This window comes from Oncorhynchus mykiss, chromosome 5 (assembly GCF_057628025.1).
Source record: "Oncorhynchus mykiss isolate SJ-2025 chromosome 5, ASM5762802v1, whole genome shotgun sequence".
Classification (NCBI taxonomy): Eukaryota; Metazoa; Chordata; class Actinopteri; order Salmoniformes; family Salmonidae; genus Oncorhynchus; species Oncorhynchus mykiss.
Window position 1 is genome coordinate 17287372 of NC_143026.1, and position 20886 is coordinate 17308257.

At 41.5% G+C, this 20886-nt stretch overlaps 1 protein-coding gene across 1 annotated transcript; it reads left to right on the top strand.

Annotated features, from left to right (window-relative positions):
• Positions 1-930: 930 nt before the first annotated feature.
• On the top strand, positions 931-19974 carry LOC110523342 (myosin heavy chain, fast skeletal muscle). Its single transcript, XM_021601959.3, has 40 exons — positions 931-966; positions 1514-1732; positions 2082-2225; positions 2486-2642; positions 2875-2902; positions 3075-3189; positions 4423-4515; positions 4746-4809; positions 4927-5025; positions 5943-6046; positions 6235-6373; positions 6483-6601; positions 6730-6879; positions 6974-7144; positions 7291-7594; positions 7746-7813; positions 7952-8039; positions 8287-8404; positions 8773-8896; positions 9142-9278; positions 9535-9790; positions 9906-10148; positions 10257-10433; positions 10556-10701; positions 10798-10888; positions 11277-11666; positions 11965-12091; positions 12231-12349; positions 12475-12671; positions 12838-13021; positions 13477-13642; positions 13838-13962; positions 15106-15414; positions 15552-15755; positions 17666-17791; positions 18028-18198; positions 18474-18578; positions 18662-18757; positions 18906-19037; positions 19666-19974. The coding sequence occupies exons 2-40, from the start codon at positions 1526-1528 to the stop codon at positions 19678-19680; spliced, it is 5808 nt and encodes a 1935-aa protein (XP_021457634.2). The 5' UTR covers positions 931-966; positions 1514-1525; the 3' UTR covers positions 19681-19974.
• The last annotated feature ends 912 nt before the right edge of the window (positions 19975-20886 follow it).

Sequence of the window (20886 nt, forward strand, 5' to 3'; positions counted from 1 at the left end):
CTGAAATCAGTACTGCAATAAACTTGCCACTCAGATATGTTGTCAGGAACATACTCTGGCCTCTCCCAGGTCCCTGTGTTATGAGTTGCAAATCCCAAGTTTGACTTTCACTGCAGGGACATGAATGATGTAAATCTTGTTATTATAAAATGCTGAGAGGCAATAAACTCATGCTGGCAGTTATGATCTCAAAAATGTTCTACCCCTTTATAATTTCAATAATCCTTACCGCAAGGGATGGTTTACCTTCTTACTCAATGACAGCAAACAGTTGTTCGTAAGGCTTTGGCGTAATGTTGATAAACAAATATACATATATTTAATTCATTCTTATATTTGTCTGTTTGTGGTTGTGTTTGGTAGTAATTAGCTTACTACAGTAACATCTACAAATGTATGGATAATGATTTGTAAATGACAAACACCTATAAGCCTATAAGCAATGATTTAATAAGATACCTTTATATGAAGTTAGCAAAATCCAATTCAAAGACAAATATCACAGAAATACACAGTGGCAAGAGGAGTCAGCCCCTAATTCTCTCCTCCAATCCACATCCTTGATTAGGGGAGCCATAATTAACTTCTGCTTGGTTAGCACTCCAAACTCTCAACCAGATAAATAGAGCCTCAGAGCAGCATCAACAACAGACAGCTTCTACCTCTGTGGTAAGACTAACTCCTTTTACTCTGTTTATTCTGATGTCTCGGCACCTGATAATGTAGCTGTATTGTAAAGTTGTTGCAATCTGTTCTAAATGCCATTTGTCTGTTGTGACAGGGAATGAAATGTGTTTTGTGCATGGAATGTGTTTTTAAGTGGATTAATCTGGGATGCCATTCAACTTTTCTTACAACTCTTCAGGTGGGATGAGACTAAGTACTGGTAATGTGTGTTTAATCATGACACCTCAATGTCTTACAGAACCCTCTAACACACAATTTAATCTGGGAGAGGAAGACAAGGTGAGACATTGTTAGAGTTTTTCACTCACATTTTTTCTATTGGAGAGTATTCTATGAGAGACAGTGTTTTATTAACTACACAAGCTTACTACTTACCTAACTTTGTTGCTAAGAATGAGCTACCAAACCCGCTCACAGGATTGGTTAACTCTTGAGGTCCGTCTGGTCTCGACCAATTTAGGTAAATCCTCTTCTCCTTTTATTGCCCCCCGTTGTTGGAATAACATGAATTCCCTGGTGCCGTCACGGCAGTTTAGGACTGTGGTGTTGAATCAATTCATTGAGGATTGCTCAATTGATTGTAGAATTTATTTGTTGAAATTGTGGTGTTGAGGTTGTGCCTTATGGTTATATTTATTCTTATTATTTTAATTGTAATGTAAATTATTCCTCCTGTTGTGAGAAAATGTTTGTACTCAGGGCAACATCGGGAATGAGACCTTGGTCTCAATTGGGTTATCCTGAATAAATTATAGTGAATTTAAAAAAAAAACTGTTTAATTCAAAATAAACTCATTAATTTGTTTGCTTTGTTTATGTTTCTCAGTGTGTTGCCACCATGAGTACCGACGCAGAGATGGCTTCTTATGGCAAAGCCGGTGTATACCTCCGTAAGCCTGAGAAGGAGAGGATTGAGGCCCAAAGCCAGCCCTTCGATGCAAAGAATGCCTGCTATGTGACCGATGTTAAGGAGCTGTACCTCAAGGGTACCATTGTTGGCAGAGAAGGGGGAAAGGTCCAAGTGAAAGTCCTTGACACTGGGGAGGTAAGCCTAAAACAGGACAGAATTCAGTTTCAAGTTGAAGTTTGTTTATTCACAATTATATCTCAAAGCAAAATAACTTCAGATTTTGCAGGAGAACTTAAAACTTGTAGTGTATTTGAGGTTTAAAAAGGCTTCTGAATATTGTAATTTCACACATAAAAATGAACATTTCCTGTTGCTGCAGGATTATTTTACTGCTGTAGTAAACTGGCTCAAATTAAGATCCTACATCTGTACAGTAAAATATATGACTGACTTGATAATTACTAAATTAAAGCAGTGTCGACAGATTCAGTAACAGTTCTTCCAATTGATCCAAGTGTAATGTAGATTACCGACTGATTTTCAGACTAATGACTTCAAAGAAGCCGATGTCTTCGAAATGAACCCTCCAAAGTTTGACATGATTGAGGACATGGCCATGATGACCTACCTCAATGAAGCCACTGTCCTGTATAACCTCAAAGAGCGTTATGCAGCATGGATGATCTACGTAAGAAACCTATTCTACATATATATTACTGTATATAGGTATATATACACACTCATAAGTGAACATAGGACACCACCATATAAGGGAAATCTAAAATGCCCAAACTCCAAAATACACATGCTGTTTGTAAATTAAAAACACCTTTGCAAAAATAATGTAACTGAATACAAGAAACACTTGTAAGTGTTCCATAGAAGCTCTATGCAGTTTAACAGAAAAGCTGGTTTTGTTAATCCCCTAACTTCCTTCCCTTCATCCAGACCTACTCTGGGCTCTTCTGTGCCACGGTGAATCCCTACAAGTGGCTCCCTGTGTATGACGAAGAGGTTGTTAACGCTTACAGAGGAAAGAAGCGCATGGAGGCTCCACCCCATATCTTCTCTGTCTCTGACAGGGCCTATCAGTTCATGTTGACGGGTATGATCTTATACATGTGGATGAACGGATAGATTGATGGATAAATAGATAGAAGCTCACACAAGCAGATATGGGCAGCCAAGGTACTAGCTGGAAACGTCAATGCAATAATATTTTTTACATTTACATCTAGTGAAAAGCGTGTGCAACACTATCCACTACTTTAAGATAATTGGCAAATGCCATAATGTATCAAAACGGTTTATATTCTTTGTTGTTTTTTTGCCTGCAGATAGGGAGAACCAGTCTATCCTGATTACGTAAGTTCTCAACTAACATCTAACATTATAGTTAGTTGGATATCATAACAATTATTAAGCGTATACATGAACTATAGTAAATGAGGAAACATTTCAGTGTACTTTTTAGTGATTATGTTTTGAATGTCTGACACTGAAACATGAACCTCTTATTCTCTGTCATATAAACCAGCGGAGAATCTGGTGCAGGAAAGACTGTCAACACCAAGCGTGTCATCCAATACTTTGCCACCATTGCTGTGTCTGGAGGAGAAAGAAAGAGGGCGGCAGAACCCGGCAAAATGCAGGTACAGGTGTAGGGTCTTAATTTGATGACCCTGTTGCAGGACAACTTTCAATGCAATGCAGGAAATGTACAACTTGTAGTTTGTTTTAGGTTTAAAAAGCCTTTTGAAGTTTCCACGTTGGCATTTCAGACTTGATTTCGCCTTAAGAAAAATGTATCAACCCCTACAAAATGTCCATTTATTGTACTGAACAAAAATATAAACGCAATATGAAACCATTTCAAATATCTTACTGAGTTACATTTCATATAAGGAAATCAGTCAATTGAAATAAATTCATTAGTCCCTAATCTATTTCACATTACTGGGAATACAGATATGCATTTGTTGGTTACAGATCCTGTACCTTTAAAAAAAAGTAAACCAGTCAGTATCTGGTGTGACCACCATTCATTCACCTTATGCAGTGCAACACATCTCCTTGCATAGAGCTGATCAAGCTGTTTATTGTGGCCTGTGGAATGTTGTTCCACTCCTCTTCAATGGTTGTGCGAAGTTGCTGGATATTGGTGTGAACTGGTACAAGCTCTCGTACATGTCGATCCAGAGCATTCCAAACATGGCATGACAATGGGCCAAAGGATCTCGTCACGGAATCTCTGTGCATTCAAATTTCCATCGATAAAATGATATTCTATTTAAACATAAGACACCTGTAGCATGGTGTTGTGTGACAAGACTGCACATTTTAGAGTGGCCTTTTATTGTCCCCAGCACAAGGTGCACTTGTGTAATGATCATGCTGTTTAATTATCTTCTTGATATGCCAAACCTGTCAGGTGGATGGATTATCTTTGCAAAGGAGAAAAACTAACAGGGATGTAAACAAATTTGTGCACAGCATTTGAGAGGAGTACGTTTTTTGTGTATATTGAACATTTCAGGGATTTTTTTATTTCAGCTCATGAAACATGGGACCAACACTTTACATGTTGCATTTATATTTTTGTTCAGTGTATAATCCACATAATAATTCACATTTCCTGTTGCTGCAGCATTATTTTGCTGCAGTGTCAAACTGGCTCAAATTAAGATCCTACATCTGTAGGCCAGCCATATATATATATATATATATATATATATATATATATATATATATATATATATATATATATATATATATATATATATATATATCACTTATTTTAAGACAGTTCCACCACTGTTGAAAAGGGTGTTCTATAGTACTGTATGTCATGCTGTTTCTGACCAACTTGTGTTCGTCTCCTTCAGGGGTCTCTTGAAGATCAGATTATTGCTGCCAACCCTCTGCTGGAGGCTTACGGTAATGCCAAGACAGTTCGAAACGACAACTCTTCTCGTTTTGTAAGTATGAGGGACACACTTGCCATACTTAAATATTCCTTATTGATCTAGAATGACATGACAATGAAAGGCTGTATGATTGAGACCTATCCAGTATTTCCAAATGTCCGTGTTAAACGACGGTTTAGGAATAAAGGAAAGCCCTATTTTCAGAGTACTGAGATGGACACCATGGCAGTTTCCTTTTGTTGACTCATTCCCTCATTTCTAACCCCCATGCTCTACTTTAGGGTAAATTCATCAGGATTCACTTCCACAGTAATGGCAAGCTGTCTAGTGCTGACATTGAGACCTGTGAGTTGGGTGGATTGTTGGTTGGATTGTTTGTCATGAATGCACAATGTCCTAAATTGACAGAGATTATGTTTTAAGGAGACCAAGCACTGAACTTTATCACTTCTTCTCTTTCAGACCTGCTGGAGAAGTCCAGAGTGACCTTCCAGCTGCCCGATGAGAGAAGCTACCACATATTCTACCAGATGATGACCAACCACAAGCCTGAGCTGATTGGTACGACAAAGTAGAAAGCTGTTTGACTATTTTTCTTGTTTAGTTGACAGGGAAATTGCACCTGAATCAACATATCAGTTTTCTCATATCAATGTGTAAGTGCTACGGTGAGTTATAAAGTTCAGGGTTGTATTACTCATGATTATTGTAATTTCTCTAATTGAGATCGAGTTCAATAAACAGGGAAAGGGGATACCTAGTCAGTTGCAAAACTGAATGCATTAACCCAACCCCTCTGAATCAGAGAGGTATGTGGGGGGGGGATGCCTTAATCGGTATCCACGTCATCAGTGCCCGGGGAGCAGTTGTTGTTGGGGGGTTAACTGCTTTGCTCAAGGACAGAACGGCAGATTTATCCACCTTGCTGGCTCGGGGATTTGTACCTGCGACCTTTCGGTTACTGGCCCAATGCTCTTAACCACTAGGCTACTTGCATGGCGAACTACTGCATGGAGAACGACTGTACTCCAGTGGAAATTATGGGGTAAAATCAATCAAACAATCCACGACAAAGTGACAATTCACCACTCAAGTGTTGCCCTCATTTGTTAAATGGTATTGTGAAAGATGACATTTCCAGCCTCAGTGAGTTGGAGTCGCGCAAACCAATTAAGGTTCTTCCTGTAGTTTAATGTGTCTGTGAGTCATAAAGTCAGCTTCATATTCCTGTGGTATAGACTCCTTGGAGGAATAGGGAGGGGAAATGATCAAATCCATTCGGTTTCATTTGACCGCTCTATTTTGCATTACATTACATTTGTATTTTGAGATGCATTTGGCTCCCAATGCAGATCCAGTACGTCCTTTATGTCCACACTTTCTAACCTTAATCTTCATCTCATGCAAAAGAGGAAAAGGGAGGGGAAAGCAAATTCCATCTGGTTTAACTAACTCTGCCCGGTTCTCTGTCCCCACAGAAATGACGCTCATCACCACCAACCCCTACGACTTCCCCATGATCAGCCAGGGGCAGATAAAAGTGGCCTCTATCGATGACAAAGAGGAGCTGGATGCCACAGATGTGAGTCTCTCAAACTATATACAAGAATGAATAACGTCTCTATCTCCTCTGAATGCAATGCACAATTCTGTTGTTACTTAACTCCAAGCAGTGCAGCCCCATGACACTTTTGTCCAGTTTGAAACTCCCTGCACATATCTCCTGTATGTGCGTACATTAAGTTTAACTATGGAGTTCCTGTCACTCAGGCCGCCATTGACATCCTGGGCTTCACCAATGATGAGAAGATAGGCATCTACAAGCTGACCGGCGCTGTCATGCACCACGGCAACTTACGTTTCAAGCAGAAGCAGCGGGAGGAGCAGGCCGAGCCAGACGGCACAGAGGGTGAGTCCTTTCTCCAAACACCGGACTAGACAGAATGAAACTGGTTTCTCTGTCAGAGTAACACTACATTTGTCCCTGTATATGAGTCTGATGCTCTTTCTCTCTACAGTAGCTGATAAAATCGGTTACCTCTTGGGTCTGAACTCAGCTGACATGCTGAAACTTCTGTGCTACCCCAGAGTGAAGGTTGGCAATGAGTTTGTGACCAAGGGACAGACCGTGCCTCAGGTGAGGTCTTTACATCCAATTAACATTGTTAATTGCTACAACACCATGATTAATTTTGTGTTATATTTTTTTTAAATCGAGCTCTATACCAGCAAGACATGAGCAATGTCTCACCTGTTTTTTCACAGGTGTATAACTCTGTGAGCGCTCTGGCCAAGTCCATCTATGAGCGGATGTTCTTGTGGATGGTCATCCGTATCAATCAGATGTTGGACACCAAGCAACAAAGGAACTTCTACATCGGTGTGCTCGACATTGCTGGGTTTGAGATCTTTGATGTAAGTATGTGATTATTACAGAATAAACAGTTCATGGCTTTAAGATCTTATGACAGAAGGTGATTGAACTAATCTTCTTGAACTTCACTAACAGTTCAACACCATGGAGCAGCTGTGTATCAACTTCACCAATGAGAAACTGCAACAGTTCTTCAACCATCACATGTTTGTCCTGGAGCAAGAGGAGTACAAGAAGGAGGGAATCATCTGGGAGTTCATTGATTTCGGCATGGACTTGGCTGCCTGCATTGAGCTTATTGAGAAGGTACGCAGACTGAGAATTCTACTTAAAAAATAATGTACTGTAGAATGGCCTACAACAGAGTTGACAGGGACGGATGTTGGAGTTGAGAGTGAATTATTATCCCTTTGATTCAAGATGGCTGCTATTAATGTTACATTTTTCATCAGCCAATGGGCATCTTCTCCATCCTTGAAGAGGAGTGCATGTTCCCCAAGGCTTCAGACACTTCCTTCAAGAACAAGCTGTATGACCAGCATATGGGCAAGAAAAACACTTTCCAGAAGCCCAAGCCTGCCAAGGGAAAGGCTGAGGCCCACTTCTCCTTGGTGCACTACGCTGGCATTGTGGACTACAACATCTGTGGCTGGCTGGACAAGAATAAGGACCCCCTGAATGACTCAGTGGTGCAGCTCTACCAGAAGTCTTCAGTCAAACTGCTGGTTCTTATCTACGTTGATTCTCCAGCTGAAGGTCATTTAACATTGTTAAATAATCGTTTTTGCCAATATTCCTGATATCAACATTACATTACACAAACTATTTGGTAGCAGTTTCAAATAGATTATCTCCGAAATAAAATATGGTGTTTACCAAATCACTCATGATTTGAACTATTTTACAGACAGAGCATCCAAGAAGGGAGGCAAGAAAAAGGGAGGCTCCATGCAGACAGTGTCTTCCCAGTTCAGGGTGAGCTTTTCAAACCTGTATTCAAAGTTATCTGGTTAACTTATCTGGTCAACATTTTTAACGCACCTTATTGACCAGATAAGTTCATTTGTATGAACGATTTCTGAGACGGCTGTTTGGTGTGTCCCCGCCCTGAAGGAGAACTTGGGCAAGCTGATGACCAACTTGAGGAGCACTCACCCTCACTTTGTGCGCTGTCTGATCCCCAATGATTCAAAGACTCCAGGTACAAGAAACATCAAGTGAAATACAAAATTGTAACCCAATGGTTTAGCAGCTAGTGAGATTCAGTACCTTAAAACAAAATAAGTACTAAGTAACTACCTGAACTGACATGTGGTACAAGATAGCTGTTCATAAGTTATTCCCATATATTTACCCAGAAATAATGGCACTTACATCACCACAATCTATTTGTAGCCCTTACGATGTTTCAGTGTTTCTTAGCTTTAATGATATTTTGTGTTTTTCAGGTCTGATGGAGAACTTCCTGGTTATCCACCAGCTAAGGTGTAACGGTGTACTGGAGGGTATCAGGATCTGTAGAAAGGGGTTCCCCAGCAGAATCTCCTACAGTGACTTCAAGCAGAGGTACCCTTTAGAAATGCCATCTATCTAACATGGCTCCATGTTAACTTTAGAATATAACTGAATTTGACAAAATAATAAGAAACTCAGAAACTCTTTCATTCTGAGAGCTTAAAATATTACATTCTGAAATCTTAAAAGATTACATTCTGAAATCTTAAAAGATTACATTCTGAGATTTAATAAATACAGACCTAAACAATGTTTGGCATCAATTGGCCTATGCTAGAGTTCATAAAAAAATGTAAAAGAAGAATGGCTAGAATGTTCCGCTGATTTCATAAACAGTGGTAGAACTGTGACACAGCAACAGAATAGCTTTGTTTGCCCACAACTTAAAAACTGACAGTTGCCAGTCTCTCCTAATCCAGGTACAAAGTACTGAATCCCAGTGTTATCCCAGAAGGAACATTTATGGACAACAAGAAGGCTTCTGAGAATCTGCTTGGGTCAATCAATGTGGCGCACGAGCAGTACAAGTTTGGACACACCAAGGTCAGGGTTCAAATACACTCAGGAAAGCAAACACAAAACATAAGTAAAACAACCATGTAAATGCTAACCACTCAATGCCTTTTTACAATAAATCTTGCCATGTTGATCCCTCATTTAAATTCAACCCTGCTTTCTGACTTCTGATGACGTCCATTGATAATGTTGACTTAATCTCAGGTGTTCTTAGTTCTTACTGGTGTCTCGGGCATTTACCTTCCTGTTACCTTCCTGTTACATGCTCTCAGGTGTTCTTCAAAGCTGGTCTGCTGGGTGTCCTGGAGGAGATGCGAGACGAGAGACTGGCCTCTCTGGTCTGCATGATACAGTCTTTGTGTCGTGGGTTCGCCATGAGGAAGGAGTTTGTGAAGATGATGGAGCGGAGGTGAGGGATAAAAGATATCTCAAGATAAAGGCTCATCCAAATTCATCTAACAGGGTTGCAGTGGTTTCCATTTAATCTCCAATGATTCCAGGGATCAAATTGAACATGTTATATTCACCTTAAATTTACAAATCCTATACTTTTTTTAAATTCATTAATTTATTTTCTCTGAGGAGCTGGAACGTTGTCCTGTAAATAACATAGTACTATTATTTAGCCATAACACTCACCAAGACCCCTGTTTCCTGTTGTTCAGAGAGGCTGTCTTCACCATCAAATACAACATTCGCTCATTCATGAATGTTAAACACTGGCCATGGATGAAGGTGTATTACAAGATCAAGCCACTGCTGAAGAGTGCTGAGACTGAGAAGGAGCTAGCCAACATGAAGGAGGACATTGAGAAGTGCAAAATCGCCCTGACCAAGGCTGAGGCCCGCAAGACAGAGCTTGAGGAGAAGATGGTGACCGTTCTGCAGGAGAGGAATGACCTGACGCTCCAAGTTGCATCTGTGAGCATCTGTCAAGTGCCTGGCTTAATTGCCCATATTTTATAGAAGACGATGGACAGGAGGTGTGCACTGACTAAATTCATGTCTGCCTATTTTTCTATCATTGTGTAACCAGGAATCAGAGAATCTGACTGATGCTGAGGAGAGGTGCGAGGGGCTGATCAAGAGCAAGATCCAGCTGGAGGCCAAACTCAAAGAGACGACCGAAAGGCTAGAGGATGAGGAGGAGATGAATGCTGAGCTGACCTCCAAGAAGAGGAAGCTGGAGGATGAGTGTTTGGAGTTGAAGAAGGACATTGATGACCTGGAGCTCACCCTGGCCAAAGTGGAGAAGGAGAAACACGCCACTGAAAACAAGGTCTAACATTTTGACATAGCTGAACAATAGTAGAATCAAACCAAAGCTAAACAATGATTGAAACTAACCACACAACTTACATACAAATGTTGTTGTGGCTGTGTTCAGGTCAAAAATCTGACTGAGGAGATGGCCTCTCAAGATGAGAGCGTTGCCAAGCTGACCAAGGAGAAAAAAGCCCTCCAAGAGGCCCAACAACAGACACTGGACGACCTGCAGGCAGAGGAGGACAAAGTCAACACTCTGACCAAGGCCAAGGCCAAGCTGGAACAGCAAGTTGATGACGTGAGTGTAGTCACACTTTATCGAGGCGTGGATTTATATATTGTTAGATTATACATTTAGCTAGGCAGTGGCGTAATCATTGATTGTTTAAAATGAACTGACACAAGTATCTTAACATGTAGCTTGAGGCTTCTCTGGAGCAAGAGAAGAGGCTCCGTATGGACTTTGAGAGAGCCAAGAGAAAGCTGGAGGGAGACCTGAAACTAGCCCAGGAATCCATAATGGACCTGGAGAATGACAAGCAGCAGTCTGAAGAAAAGATCAAAAAGTACATTAAAAAATAGTTTTCTGTAGTTAGGAGTTTGAAAGACTCTTTTAAATGAAAAAATGACTGCTGAGTAGTGATGTATTTATCTTACCATAGGAAGGACTTTGAGACCAGCCAGCTCCTCAGCATGATTGAGGATGAGCAGTCTCTGGGTGGTCAGCTGCAGAAGAAAATCAAGGAACTCCAGGTACAGTAGAGTATCTAACCCCGGCTTTAGTATAGTATTCCATATATTACTATATGTTCTAGATACTAGATGTTCAAAATACTACATGTTCTAGAGACTACATATTCTAGATAGTAGATGTTCAAAATACTACATGTTCTAGAGACTACATATTCTAGGTACTAGATGTTCAAAATACTACATGTTCTAGAGACTACATATTCTAGATACTAGATGTCATTCTTACGTATTTAGCAACTTTCCGTTGTTGCAATAAAACATAGTATAAATACACAACTATCCAGCCTATTTTTTTTTTTTTTTTTTTTTTTTTTTTTTTTTTTTTTTTTTTTTTTTGTTGCAAGGTCAGTTTAAATTTCCTCATCCTAAACCCCCTCCCTTGTTTTAGGCTCGTATTGAGGAGATGGAGGAGGATATTGAGGCTGAGCATTCTGCCAGGGCAAAGGTTGAGAAGCAGAGGGCCGATCTCTCCAGGGAACTTGAGGAGATCAGTGATAGGCTGGAGGAAGCTGGTGGAGCCACTGCTGCTCAGATCGAGATGAACAAGAAGCGCGAGGCTGAGTTCCAGAAACTGAGACGCGACCTCGAGGAGTCGACCCTGCAGCACGAGGCCACAGCCGCAGTCCTGAGGAAGAAGCAGGCTGACAGTGTGGCGGAGCTCGGAGAGCAGATCGACAACCTGCAGCGCGTTAAGCAGAAACTGGAGAAGGAGAAGAGCGAGTACAAGATGGAGATCGATGACCTCTCCAGCAACATGGAGGCTGTCACCAAGACTAAGGTGAGTATTTGAATCAAACCCCAAATACTCAACATGAATGGATGAATGGAATGCTGCCAGACAGCAGAATTGCGTCCAGCTCTAAAGTTGGACACATTTGTAAGCACACCACAGCTTCAACTTAGTGAGTTAATCCTATAGGCACATAGGGCAGTGCAATGACCTGGAAGGTGCAGGGCTGGAGTAGCATCGCTCCCAAATTACTATCTACAAAACCCTACTGCAAGACAGAAATGTACACAAGCTGTACACCATAAGAATGTAAAATAAAAATGACATATCTATATTTCACTAACAGGGCAATCTGGAGAAGATGTGCCGTACTATTGAGGATCAGCTGAGTGAGCTCAAGACTGGGAACGATGAGAACCTTCGCCAGATCAACGACATCAGTGGACAGAGGGCCAGACTCCTGACTGAGAACGGTACCCACAACAATGACCAACACATTTTCCATACATAATCTAAATCAGTACCCAACAACATGTGTTAGGGGCTATTGTACAAGGCTACAGTATTTTTAAGAACAGAATAATTTACAATGTGTAGTCTCATCCCTTGCAGGTGAGTTTGGACGCCAGCTGGAAGAGAAGGGAGCTCTGGTGTTTCAGCTGACCAGAGTCAAGCAGGCCTTCACACAGCAGGTGGAGGAGCTAAAGAGGCAGATTGAGGAGGAGGTCAAAGTAAGGGAGTCAAAATGCTCTACCAAGCACAGAGTATAGAGTCAAATGACTCTTGTCATGTTTATAATAACTAAACCATCCTCAGCAATGTATTACTGTAACCTGTTTTGCTATCTCTCACTCAGGCTAAGAATTCCCTGGCCCATGGTGTCCAGTCTGCCCGCCATGACTGTGACCTTCTGAGGGAGCAGTTTGAGTTGGAGCAAGAGGCCAAGGCAGAACTGCAACGCTGCATGTCTAAGGCCAACAGCGAGGTGGCTCAGTGGAGGACCAAGTATGAGACGGATGCCATCCAGCGCACAGAGGAGCTTGAGGAGGCCAAGTAAGCAGTTACACTTAAAACAACCTTTTATTATAACTATGATTCTAAATGTGCGCGCCTTCCCACCTTCCTAATTTCACTTAGTTATGAGGCATCATGTTTATATGATACATGTATCTGATTACCTGTGGAAGCATTAAAAGATGAACTCTTTCCTGTCTAACAGGAAGAAGCTGGCGCAGCGTCTGCAGGACGCTGAGGAAATGATTGAGGCAACCAACTCAAAGTGTGCTTCGCTGGAGAAGACCAAGCAAAGGCTGTTGGGAGAGGTGGAGGACATCATGATTGATGTAGAGAGGGCCAACGCTATGGCTGGCAACCTTGATAAGAAGCAGAGAAACTTCGACAAGGTGAAAATGTACACTTCACACACTATACTGACTTTTGAAATGTGTTATTAAATGGACTGGAAAAATAAAGAGCAACAACAACAAATCTGATAGACATTATCAGTATGACCCTGCTGGTCATCTATGAACATCTTGGCCATGTTTTGTTATAATCTCCACTCGGCACAGCCAGAAGAGGACTGGCCACCCCTCATAGCCTGGTTCCTCTCTAGGTTTCTTCCTAGATTCTGGCCTTTCTAGGGAGTTTTTCCTAGCCACCGTGCTTCAACACCTGCATTGCTTGCTGTTTGGGGTTTTAGCCTGGGTTTCTGTACAGCATTTTGTGACATCAGCTGATGTAAGAAGGGCTATGTAAATACATTTGATTGATGTGATCATAATGTATCATGACTTATTTCTGACTAGAAGGACAGCTGCATCAAGAATAAACTGTTAAATCCCATAAAATCCAATAGGTTCTGGCTGAGTGGAAGCAGAAGTATGAGGTGGGCCAGGCGGAACTGGAAGGAGCTCAGAAGGAGGCTCGTTCTATGAGCACAGAGCTCTTCAAGATGAAGAACTCCTATGAGGAGGCTCTGGATCAGCTGGAGACTCTGAAGAGAGAGAACAAGAACCTCCAACGTGAGTAAACAACAGGAGTTGTTTATTTGGCCCATTTGGCGTGTACAGTTTACAATCCCTTTTTTATTGTTATCAGTTATAGATGTATTTTTTTGAAACATCTATGGTACCAAAATACTTTTATGCAAAGCTGTATGATATTTGGCAACATTCACGAATCTCCCTGTTCTAAACCATTTCTCTGTGTTTGTGCAGAGGAGATCTCTGACCTGACTGAACAGATCGGAGAGACAAGCAAGAACATCCATGAGCTGGAAAAGGCCAAGAAGACTGTAGAGATGGAGAACTCTGAGATCCAGACTGCTCTGGAGGAGGCTGAAGTGAGCAGATATGATACATCCTTATGCAGTCGAATAATGAAACAGAATGAGAGCTACAGTGCTGTTCAGTACTCCTATATTGGTACTTCTTGTAGTAATATAGCTTCCAGTTCTTCACTAGGTGGTGCGCTCCTCGGAATAGCAGACGTGCATAAAGATGGCAGTCTCCATGTAGTTACCACAAATTACCCTCCATCACTCTTTTTTGTATCTGCATTACCGGTGCATCAAGTCTGACACCAACAGGCTCTTGAACAGCTTCTATCCCCAAGCAATACGACTGATAAATAGCTACACAGACTATCTGAGTTTACCATTTATCTTTATTGACCTTTTATTTCAATCTTTGCACACTTACAGGACCCTACCCACTCTCACACACACTCACTCCATCATCTGCTCACTCACACACACTCACTCCATCAGTTGCTCACTCACACATAACATTATACTGACTCTACACACCCACTCACATACTTTATTATATATATTTTTATTTAACCTTTATTTAACTAGGCAAGTCAGTGAAGAACAAATTCTTATTTACAATGACGGCCTACACCGGCCATACCCGGACGGCGCTGGACCAATTGTGCACCGCCCTATGGGACTACTAATCATGCCCGGTTGGCGATACAGCCTGGACACAAACCAGGGTGTCTGTAGTGAGGCCTCAAGCACTGAGATGCAGTGCCTCAGACCGCTGCACCACTCGGGAGCATACAAGCTGCTGATACTCTGTTTATCTTATATCCTGTTGCCTAATCACCTTACCCCTATACATATCTACCTCCATCACCCCAGTATCCCTGTCACCTTACCCCTATACATATCTACCTCCATCACCATATCTACCTCCATCATTGTGTTGATTTATTGGCACATTGAACCATGTTGTGCGCCATAGTTTTAAAAACTAGGATTGTGGTGTTAGAACAATGACGTCATATCTGTGTTCTGCCATCTTTATGCACATTGTGAAGAGTGGGCACTTTTTGATTTATGCAACTGCTTTAGGTCTAATAAACACACAAGTGAGAGACAATTGTTACTTTTAGCTGTCTCCAAGTCTTATAATCTTTTAATTGCTGGGATAACCTCTGATGTCAAGAATTCTGTGACAAATCACTTTTATTTGTCCAGGGAACACTGGAGCACGAGGAATCCAAGATTCTGCGTGTGCAGCTGGAGCTGAACCAGATCAAGGGTGAGGTGGACAGGAAGCTGGCAGAGAAGGACGAGGAGATGGAGCAGATCAAGAGGAACAGCCAGCGGATTATAGAATCCATGCAGAACACACTGGACTCTGAGGTCCGCAGCAGGAGCGACGCCCTGAGGGTGAAGAAGAAGATGGATGGAGACCTGAATGAGATGGAGATGCAGCTGAGTCACGCCAATAGACAGGCCACTGAGGCCACGAAACAGCTGAGAAATGTCCAGGGACAACTTAAGGTAAAGAATGTCAAAACTTGTGACTGTTTTGTTTTGGTCTTAGATTAATCCAGCAATGTAATAAAGTAGAAAATCAGTCACATTTTCATTAAAGACAACATTCACGTGTCCTAATACTCTGTCGTTTTGAATTCCAGGATGCCCAAATTCTCCTTGATGACGCTGTCCGTGAGTCAGAAGACATGAAGGAGCAGGCCGCCATGGTGGAACGCAGGAACGGTCTGATGATGACAGAGATTGAGGAGCTGAGGACTGCTCTGGAGCAGACTGAGAGAGGCCGCAAAGTGGCTGAGCAAGAGCTGGTGGACGCCAGTGAGCGTGTGGGACTGCTCCACTCTCAGGTACGGGTCTGGTCACTCATTGGCAGTGTGATGATATGAGGAATATGCCTAGAAAGCCGTACTGCTATGGCTGACCCTGTAAAACAATACATTTCACAGCACCTATCCAGTGTATGTGACAACATTATTTGGGGATAAGGTAAAAAGGGACTAGACAGTGATTTCATAAATCTGAAGATTTTTCAAGGAGTATATCTGCACATGGGGAGACAAATGGAACTTCCACTTAATGGAACTAAATTAAACGGTTGTCTCCAACGTGCCTTTCATGACAATCTTTGTCATGTCCTATTTTAGCTCATTCTAGACACACGGTGCATTCGGAAAGTATTCAGACCCCTTGACCTTTTCCACATTTTGTTACATTATTCCCAAATGGATTTGAGAATAATTAACAATACCCCATAATGACAAAGCGAAAACAGGTTTTTAGAAATGTATAAATAATAGAAAAACATAAATACCTTATTTACATAAGTATTCAGACCCTTTGCTATGAGACTTGAAATTGAGCTCAGGTACATCCTGTTTCCATTGATCATCCTTGATGTTTTTACGACTTGATTGGAGTCCACCTGTGGTATAATTCAATTGATTGGGCATGATTTGAAAAGGCACACACCTGTCTATATAAGGTCCCACAGTTGACAGTGCATGTCAGAGAAAAAACCAAGCCATGAGGTCAAAGGAATTGTCTGTAGAGCTCCGAAACAGGATTGTGTCGAGGCACAGATCTAGGGAAGGGTACCAAAACGTTTTTGCAGCATTGAAGACCCCCAAGAACACAGTGGCCTTCATCATTCTTAAATGGAAGAAGTTTGAAACCACCAAGACTCTTCCTAGAGCTGGCCACCCAGCCTAACTGAGCAATCGGGGGAGAAGGGCCTAGGTCAGTGAGTGACCAAGAACCTGATGGTCACTCTGACAGAGCTCAAGAGTTCCTCTGTGGAGATGGGAGAACATTCCAGAAAGACAACCATCTCTGCAGCACTCCACCATGAAGGCCTGATTGGTGGAGTGCTGCAGACGGAAGCCTCTCCTCAGTGAAAGGCACATGACAGCCCACTTGGAGTTTGCCAAAAGGCACCTAAAGACTCTCAGTCTTGTTTCTCATGGTCTATCTGGTCTGATGAAACCAAGATTGAACTCTTTGGCCTGAATGCCAAGCATCACGTCTGGAGGAAACCTGGCTCCCTCCCTACGGTCAATGGTGGTGGCTGCAGGGACTGGGAGACTAGTCATAATCAAGGAGAGATCCTTGATAAAAATATGCTCCAGAGCACTCAGGACCGGGTCAAAGGTTCACATTCTAACAGGACAACAACCCTGAGCACACAGCCAAGACATTGCAGGAGTGGCTTCAGGACAAGTCCTTGAATGTACTTGAGTGGAGAAACTCCCCAGATACAGGTGTGCCAAGCTTGTAGCGTTATACCCAAGAAGACTCGAGACTGTAATCGCTGCCAAAGGTGCTTCAACAAAGGACTTAGTAAAGGGTCTGAATACTTATGTAAATGTGATATTTCAGTTTAATTCTTAACAGTTTTTACTTTGTCATTATGGAGAATTGTGTGTAGTTTGAGGGGGGGGGGGGGGGGGCAATTTTAGAACATGGTTGTAATTGTAACAAAATGTGGAAAACATCAAGGGGTCTGAATACTTTCCATATGCGCCGTACAGCCATGCCATTTCAGATACTATAGCATACTTTATAAAGTACATTAAAGGAAATTAATTACCTAAATACTTGATTAAAAGCCCCCTTTTAAATATTTTTTCTTTTAACAATCTTAGCATTAAAGAGATTGATTTATGGAGATTGATTTCCATAGTTTCCATGGTGTGACTGATATATTGTCTCGATAAGGCGTTTCAGCCAGTCATTGATTGATCTATATTTCCTCCTCCAGAACACCAACCTTCTGAACACTAAGAAGAAGCTGGAGGCTGACCTGGTGCAGGTGCAAGGTGAGGTGGACGACATCATCCACGAGGCCAGAAACGCAGAAGAGAAGGCCAAGAAGGCCATCACTGATGTGAGTCCATATGTTTGGCCAAAACACAGTACAAGGTCTCCAGGCTAACCACATGAAAGTGTTTGATCTGTACCAAATTCTAACTATCAGTTTTTTTCATAAGATTTTATGAGTGCAACAGTTAATAACAGCAGAATAACTAAGTCAAGGCATGCGGTTATCAGATTATTACAGGAAAACCTGTCTGTGTTGCCTTAAGGTCTCACCTTCATTAAACCTATTTAATGATATTTCAGGCGGCCATGATGGCTGAGGAGCTGAAGAAGGAGCAGGACACCAGTTCTCACCTGGAGAGGATGAAGAAGAACCTGGAGGTCACAGTCAAGGACCTGCAGCACCGTCTGGATGAGGCTGAGAATCTGGCCATGAAGGGAGGCAAGAAGCAGCTCCAGAAACTGGAGTCCAGGGTGAGTTATTCAGGCATTTAGAAGATGGGGTAAACAATTTGCTTTCAATAACCCATGTGGATAATGATACTGTCATTATCATTAGAAACTCTCCCATTAAATTTACAAAAAGGACATAGGAAGAGACAAAGACTATGTGATAGTTGAGTATCTGAACAAAGTCTGTACATTTCGTCAACACCATTTCTTAGCCTGGAGGAACTACCTCTATTTATTTGCAGTGATTTGAAACTGATTCCTCCTCGTAAAATAACATGACCATTTCATCTGTGAAGGTACGTGAGCTGGAGGCTGAGGTGGAGTCCGAGCAGAGAAGAGGTGTAGACGCAGTTAAGGGAGTCCGGAAGTACGAGCGCAGAGTCAAGGAGCTCACATACCAAGTAAGAAAAGCACCTTAACACACAGTAATACAGACAGATGTGTATGAAAGGATGGACACTGATACATCTACTTCCGCCCACAGACTGAGGAGGACAATAAGAATATTATCAGACTTCAGGATCTAGTAGAAAAGCTGCAGCTTAAAGTGAAGGCCTACAAGAGGCAGGCTGAGGAAGCGGTGAGTTAGACCAAAAATTTATAGCAAGTATAATGGTTTTAGCCTGTATTAAGTTGTGTAGTGAACTTGGCCATAGTAAGCAAAGCATGAAAAACAAATATGCCATCCTGAATAAACCACTGATGTTGGTCTTTGTCCCTCCTCCCAGGAGGAACAAGCCAACCAGCACATGTCTAAGTTCCGTAAGGTTCAGCATGAGCTGGAGGAGGCTGAGGAACGCGCTGACATTGCAGAGACCCAGGTCAACAAGCTCAGAGTCAAGAGCCGTGACTCTGGAAAGGTAAAGATCTGCTTTTAAACCTAAACCTGAATAATGTTCAAGTAAGACTTCATCATCATCAATAAAGGCTGTCACAGACTCAGATTAAACCTAATTCAAAACAAATAATAGTTTGGCTGCATTAATATGGCCAAAATTATTATTGGACACAATTAAAGGAGCTATATGCAACAATTCCACCTGTCAATTACAATATAAATCCACAAGAGCAAAACATACCTTTTAGAAGGCCGCATATCACTTTTACAGCTAATTAGCATTTTTTACTGTGACTAGCTGGTCTGGCTTTTGTTGTGTACAACTTCCCGAATTATGATTGGTTATCGTTTGAGACGTTCACAACAGCAAAAACATTAGCAGTACAAACTTCCTAACGGCTCTGCAACTGACGTTTTTAGGATTATGACCATGGAGAAGAAGTACTAAGCCGTTCTAGGTGTTTCTAAGCAATGTTCTTAAATTCAATTTCTTCATGTTTTTTTAAGGTTAATGTTCCTTTAATCTTAATTTTAAAAGATCAGAGGCATTTCATTCCAAGTACATTTTCATGTAACCACAATTTTAGTTATTGTTGATCTTGAGCCCAGAACTGGATATACTCATTAATATCTATTACTTTCTCTTACAGGCCAAAGAAGAGTAAACCTATTTTATTTTAAATAGAGAACTTGGACTGAACAATTCTTAAGACAGCCTTACATTATTCTAGCTACTACAAGGCAGAGAAACCAGGCCAGGGGCTGGGTGGTCAGTGGGGGTACTGGTTTTTTGTTATTTTTTCTCCTTGTCATTTGTTTTTTGTGTTTTGTTGTACATTTTATTTTGATGCATGTTGTTGTGGTTGTCTTGTGTGTAAAAGGGGTAGCCCACAAATTGTTTTGGGAACTTGTTTACACTGTTGTATGCTCCTTAATAAAACATATTTTAAATGTAAAAACATATGTACAGTACCTTTGGTGACTTCGTGAATTCACTTTACATTATAAAAAAACTGTTAAATTAACATTTTACATTTATAGGCCTATAAAGAAATGCAATATTATCCGAAAGCTGTGATGTAACAATTAGATTAGATTCAACCACTGACTCCACACTGTTCTGAAGGCACATAAGTATTATATTTAAGTGATAATGCCAGAGAAGCCGGAGTTTGGAGAATATATTGGCATGGGTGTTGTTGGGCCCCAGACAAAGTTATTTTGATTAATTTATTCATACTATTTCATCCTTCCACAAGATATAGTCCCGGCACAAATCTAGGGTTGCTACCCAAGCCGGCTGGTCGTTCGTTCTATGGGTTCAGTTGCTACAGACGCGACCCAGTCGTTCAGTCTTTTTGTTCTGTATCTATAGACGCGACCCAGTCGTTCGTTCTAAATGTTCCATACTGGCTGGTAACGTCATTATCCCTTGCTTGATAGCTATCCAACTACTGCTAACTTACAGTCATGTCAAAACATACAGCCAGAATAACAGCAAAGTAGCCACATTTGCATTTGTTTAAGCTGTTTTCTAGTGACATTTATTTGGATACATCCGTAACAATGAGCTAATGAGGCGTGATTTCGCCTGGCATAGAACATTTGCTGACACTGTTGTTCAAAGTGTTATTATGACAGATGTTAAAGCCCCTCAGGGTATAGTTCTATGGGTCTGTTGTGATGGATTGCAGATCTAAATAGCCTGTTAGAGGCTGTTACCTTCACTCCTTTAGTGAAAGCCTCACAGGCACCAGCGGCTCCCCAGTGATCAAGTCAATACAGAAGCTTCCAAACTAAGTGCCCAACCCTGCTGCTTAACAACTAGGCTAATTCATGGTCGTACAGGAGCACTTTACATTATTCAAGCA